At 49.7% G+C, this 1909-nt stretch overlaps 1 protein-coding gene across 1 annotated transcript in view; it reads right to left on the reverse strand.

Annotated features, from left to right (window-relative positions):
• The window catches only part of LOC143099280 (N-acetyllactosaminide beta-1,3-N-acetylglucosaminyltransferase 2-like), a 2778-nt gene extending 1130 nt beyond the window's left edge, over nucleotides 1-1648 (reverse strand). The window contains exon 1 of the mRNA XM_076262375.1: nucleotides 1076-1648. Within this exon, the coding sequence (XP_076118490.1) occupies nucleotides 1076-1648 (573 nt within the window). The remainder of the gene's footprint in view (nucleotides 1-1075) is intronic.
• Between the last annotated feature and the right edge of the window lie 261 nt (nucleotides 1649-1909).

A 1909-nucleotide genomic window follows, 5' to 3' on the forward strand; every position in this document is an offset into this window, starting at 1 on the left:
TATACAGTCTACACTTTTATACTGTGAACAAATTTCACGGATAAACATACGTTTTGTCTGTAAAAAACCCTGACTTTATTTAGGTGAAGATTAAACACGTTAGCAGTCATTCCATTTGTCCACGCCACTATAAGGTTTTACGGTAGAGCTAAAATGTAGCCTACTCATTAGGCTACTCGTTATTCAATGTGTAAGCTCTCTATCGTTCTTGGCAGATGTAACCGAATATGAATGTGAAAGACTTGCCTTTCAGGGCACGAACGGTCAAAAGCACGAACTTTTAGAAATATCCTGGCGTCATTTTACTGACCAGGAAACGTTTTCCATTGACGTAGCAGTAGCACATTTTAAAAGTGGGCCTATAGCCTACACAATCTGTGTACATAGAACTTCTCTCCTTACTTCCCCCGAAATATGTTAATTATATTCTATAGTGACACCTTTTGACCGTCCTTGGTATTAACTAGGAAAAAGACACTCACTCGGTTGATAAAACTGGACATAGTCCACGCTAATTCGCTTCAAAGTCACGCTTCAAAGTCACGCTTCAAATAATTCGCTTCAAAGTCACGCTACCGTAAGGCTAATAATAGCTGTGTCCTCACACTATCGCACGTGACAATTTACTTCAAAAGGTGATTTTCTCCTCTTCTGGCGTATCGTGACAGGAGAACCATGTCAACTTTGGATGCGGTTATCTTAGCGATACTTTTTGCAATACCCTCGATATACATATCGTTGGAAAGCAAAACGACTGGTTTCGCCTTGCAGGGTCACATATATGATAATAAAACAACAAGAACAGTATAAAAGAGGGAGGGAAACAGCTAAAACACAATAGCAAGAGTGATGCATATCTGATCCCCTAGTGGGAGTGATGCATATCTAGTGAGACTGATGCATATCTAGTGAGAGTGATGCATATCTGATCCCCTAGTGAGAGTGATGCATATCTGATCCCCTAGTGAGAGTGATGCATATCTGATCCCCTAGTGAGAGTGATGCATATCTGATCCCCTAGTGAGAGTAATGCATATCTGATGAGTGCACACAGAGGAGCACACAGTGAGGGCACCTGGGACTTGATGGCCATGAGCAGCGTGGGTTGCTCTGCGTCCCCCTGGGCTCTGGGGCCCACCAGGGGCCCGCGGGGCTCACACAGGTGTGGCTGGTCCATCAGCAGCGGGTAGGTCCTGCAGTCCATGGACAGCACAAAGTCCTTCATCTGCTGCGGCAGCTCGTCAAAGTCCGGCAGCTGGGACGACCCCTGGGGCCGCCACTCACACGCTTCCCCCCCTGTTGCCCCGTTTACCCCCCCGCCCAGCGTTCCGTTGCCCTCCCGCCGCCGCCGCGCTCTGAGGATGGGGTTGTGGCGGCGGTCGAGCTGATGCTGCAGGCGGTTCCAGAGCGCTCCGTCCTGCAGCCGCAGGTTCCAGAAGGTTCCGAGCGGGTGCGACGCCACGGCAACGGAGTTCTTGGAGGCGCCGGGGGCGACGAAGTGCAGCGGGAGAGGAGGCGGAGCCTGACTGCTGTTGTAGGCGATGGTGACGAAGATGGACACCAGGATGTAGATGAGCAGGTGACCCATCATCATGCAGGGCAGCAGGCACAGGCACAGCACACGACTGTTGCAGCAACACCGCGCCATCGCACCTACACACTGCACACACACACACTAAACACACACACACACTACACACACACACTACACACTACACACACACACACACTGCACACAACACACTAAACACACACACACACTAAACACACACACACACACTACACACACACACACACCGCTGGGGGGGAGAAAAGGGGTGGAGGGAGAGAGAGAGACATTTTGTTTGGTTATTAATACTGGAAACATGTCAGACTTGCCTCTTCCGACCTTAACACAGCGCACAATGAC

The sequence above is a fragment of the Alosa pseudoharengus genome, unplaced genomic scaffold (genome assembly GCF_046254945.1).
Source record: "Alosa pseudoharengus isolate Yale_2024_CS ecotype anadromous, Long Island Sound unplaced genomic scaffold, YU_APseudo_1.1 YU_APseudo_1.1_scf_27, whole genome shotgun sequence".
In the NCBI taxonomy this organism is placed as follows: Eukaryota; Metazoa; Chordata; class Actinopteri; order Clupeiformes; family Clupeidae; genus Alosa; species Alosa pseudoharengus.